Source organism: Eurypyga helias, unplaced genomic scaffold (genome assembly GCF_000690775.1).
Source record: "Eurypyga helias isolate BGI_N326 unplaced genomic scaffold, ASM69077v1 scaffold11736, whole genome shotgun sequence".
NCBI classification, from domain to species: Eukaryota; Metazoa; Chordata; class Aves; order Eurypygiformes; family Eurypygidae; genus Eurypyga; species Eurypyga helias.
Genome location: NW_010257258.1, coordinates 66634 through 69419, shown reverse-complemented (window position 1 = coordinate 69419; position 2786 = coordinate 66634). Strand labels below are relative to the sequence as shown.

The window sequence follows — 2786 nt, the reverse complement described above, 5'->3', positions numbered from 1 at the left end:
TGCTGAACCTCTTTAAATTAGCTGAAAATGAGAGGCTGGGGAGCAGAAGTGAGGGGGGAGAAGAGGGGTCGCCTGGCCCTTCCTCCTGGGAAGAGCTCCGCTACCGAAGCTTTGTGGGAAGGCTTTTGTGAAAACGAGTCAAAACCACGACTGTGGGTGAGCGCTGCAGTTGGAGGGTAGAAAAATCCCCAGAGGGGTTGGGGGGGCTGGGGGTGCGCAGGGTGGATGAGTGACTCCTCGTGGACCTGGACCGGAGTGTGGCAGGAATGTGGGTGCATGGTCAGCCAAAGCCAAGGGCCTCTGCTTATTCCTCAGTTTGCTCGGAAAATCCCATTAACCGTAAACCCAGGACAAAACAGTCACATTTGTTCTGTAATGAGTCGTTTTTCTTCTCACTTTGACCAAAGTCTACCATTTCTGCATACAAAAAGAATGGAAATTATCGTTAAAGCTGAATTATGATGGCAGTTAAAAGGGAGGATAAAATTTATGGCCAGAGATGCTATTACAGAATACTTCCAGGATAGGTAATTGTGTAATTATTATGGGCAGAAATGAAAGCAACGGTTCATTAGAAGAAAATGACCATGAAATAACAATAAATAAAGCCAAATTAAAGCCACGGTAATTGCACAGCCCGTCCTGCCCATGTGCCGGGGGGTGCAGGGCACAGGGGTGCGTGGCTCCCCGCATCGCATCTCCCGGCTGGTGCTGGGATGTGGGGGGGCAGGAGGGGGCAAGGACTGCTTTGGCTGGAAGCTGGCACGTAGGTGCCTGCCTGGCAGAAGCCAGGAGGTTGCACTTGGATCAGTGTTTCCCAGCAGGGATGTGGAAGTGCTGCTGCAAGGCAGAGGGGTTTCCCCGGAGCCTGGGGAGAGATCCCAATTCCCTGAGCTTTCATTTGAGAAGGGGCCGTGGCTGCTCTCCAAAAGCTGCTGGAAGGCAGGCGGTGTTGGCTGGTGAGCATGGCTACATGCTCCCCCTCCCCGGGGACCCACGGGAATGCTCACCATGACACAGGTTGTGACACAGTCCCCTTCGTGGGCAGGGGACACCAGCACAAACCTGCGGCACAAACTCCCTGGGCATCGCTTCGGGGGAGAGGACCCTCCAGCAGGACCCTTCCGGTAGTGGCTGGGAGTGAGGCAGAGCTGGATGGGCAGGATGGCGAGGGCAGGCTGGCAAACACAGCTGGCATTGGCATGACTGCCGGAGCCGTGTGCTGGGAGAGGGCTGGATTGCCGGAGCCGTGTCCTGGGAGAGGGCTGGACATGGGCTTGTGCCTGCGGGTACCTACGTGTCACCGAGCCTTTCCTCCAGCCCCTGCCCAGGGCTCCTGCATGGTCGCTGTTCGCACCCCAGGGGTGCAGATGGGGCTGGGTGCAGGGTCCTGAGTTGAGGGTGCGGAGCAGCCAGTTCTGATGGCACGATGCATGCTCGGCTGCACGGCTCCGGGATGGCATGCTGCAGGAGCGCCGCTTCCCCATCCTCCTTGCAGCCTGGCCCCTGCTTGCTGCAGGGCTAAGCCTGTCCGGGTGACCCAGGGGCTGCCTCAGTGCGTGGCTCTGCACTCGCTCCTCCGTGCTCATTAAGTGCAGGGATCACCCGCTCCCAGGTCATGGGAATGAGGTCTATCCAGCCCCGTTTGGCTCATTTGTATTGTGCTGGTGTGAGCCATCGCCCAGCGCAAGTCACTGACTGGCAATGCTTACTAGCTCCTAAACCCCGATCCCAGAGGTGATGAGCCAGCACCTCAGTTTTCTTTCTTTCTTAATATTTTAATGGCACTGGGAGGGGGAGCAGCAGAGCAGCCCGGATTCCTGGTGACATTTCTGTGTCACTGCGGTGCGGAAACGCCATCCTGGACCTCCCTCCTACAGTCAGAGGGTGGGGGGATGGTGAGACAGGAGCGTTGAGCTGGGGTCAGAGAGGGTGGTCCTCTGAAGCCAAAAGCAGCCTGATGCACCATCCCCTTTTGTAGCAGAGGGTGAATCTCATTAGTAGCTGCAATTAGCTGTTGTGCTCCTTATTTCAATAAAGCTCTTGGCTTGGCCGTGGTGAGAGGCCATTAATGCTGCTGGGTGGGAGGGATGGGTGCGAGGGCTGTCGGTAGGAGCTCAGACGCGGGAGGTCTGGAGCAGGACCAGTGCTTCTCCGTACAGGCGGCTGGGGAGATGCTGGCTCCAGCCATGTGGAGGTCAGCAGCAGCCCTGGGGTGAGGCCAGGACTGTGCTGCCGGGGGTTGGTGAGCCAAGGGTGGGGGGTCCGGGATTGGTGACGGTGGCTGTTTCTCCTCCCACAGTACACGTGGAGCCCGGCACGTGTGAAGTCATTGCAGCTCATAGGTGCTGCAATAAGAACAAGATCGAGGAGCGCTCCCAGACGGTGAAATGCTCCTGCTTCCCAGGGCAGGTGGCAGGGACGACACGGGCGGCTCCCTCCTGTGTGGATGGTGAGTACCCCATGGCCAGGTACCGTGAACCCCGGCTGCGGCTTCCCCCTCCGTCCGGCCAGTGCAGACCTTCTGTGCCCCCGGGATTAACGCAGGAGTCTGGGGGCTCCTGGAGCGGAGCAGAGGGGAAAGGGGGGCTGAATTAGCCCATCCCATGTAGCCCTGGGCTTCATGCTGTGGGTGGGCGATGGGGGAGCAGTTGGGTCTAATGAGGCCGGGCAGCTCTTCGGCAGGGTGGCTGCAAACATGGGCTGTGCCAGAGAGGGGCTGCACTCCTGCCAACCCGCACCCCCCTAGGGGGGGCAGGGGTGGCACCCTGGCCCCCGATGGGGCG

The 2786-nt window shown here is 59.1% G+C and overlaps 1 protein-coding gene across 1 annotated transcript in view; it reads left to right on the top strand.

The window, feature by feature from the left end:
* LOC104511372 (protein FAM19A3-like) overlaps window positions 1–2786 on the top strand; it is a gene marked incomplete at its 3' end in the record, with an annotated part of 15585 nt that overhangs the window by 4677 nt on the left and 8122 nt on the right. The window contains exon 2 of the mRNA XM_010153959.1: window positions 2303–2520. Coding sequence (XP_010152261.1) covers window positions 2303–2520 — 218 coding nt within the window. The remainder of the gene's footprint in view (window positions 1–2302; window positions 2521–2786) is intronic.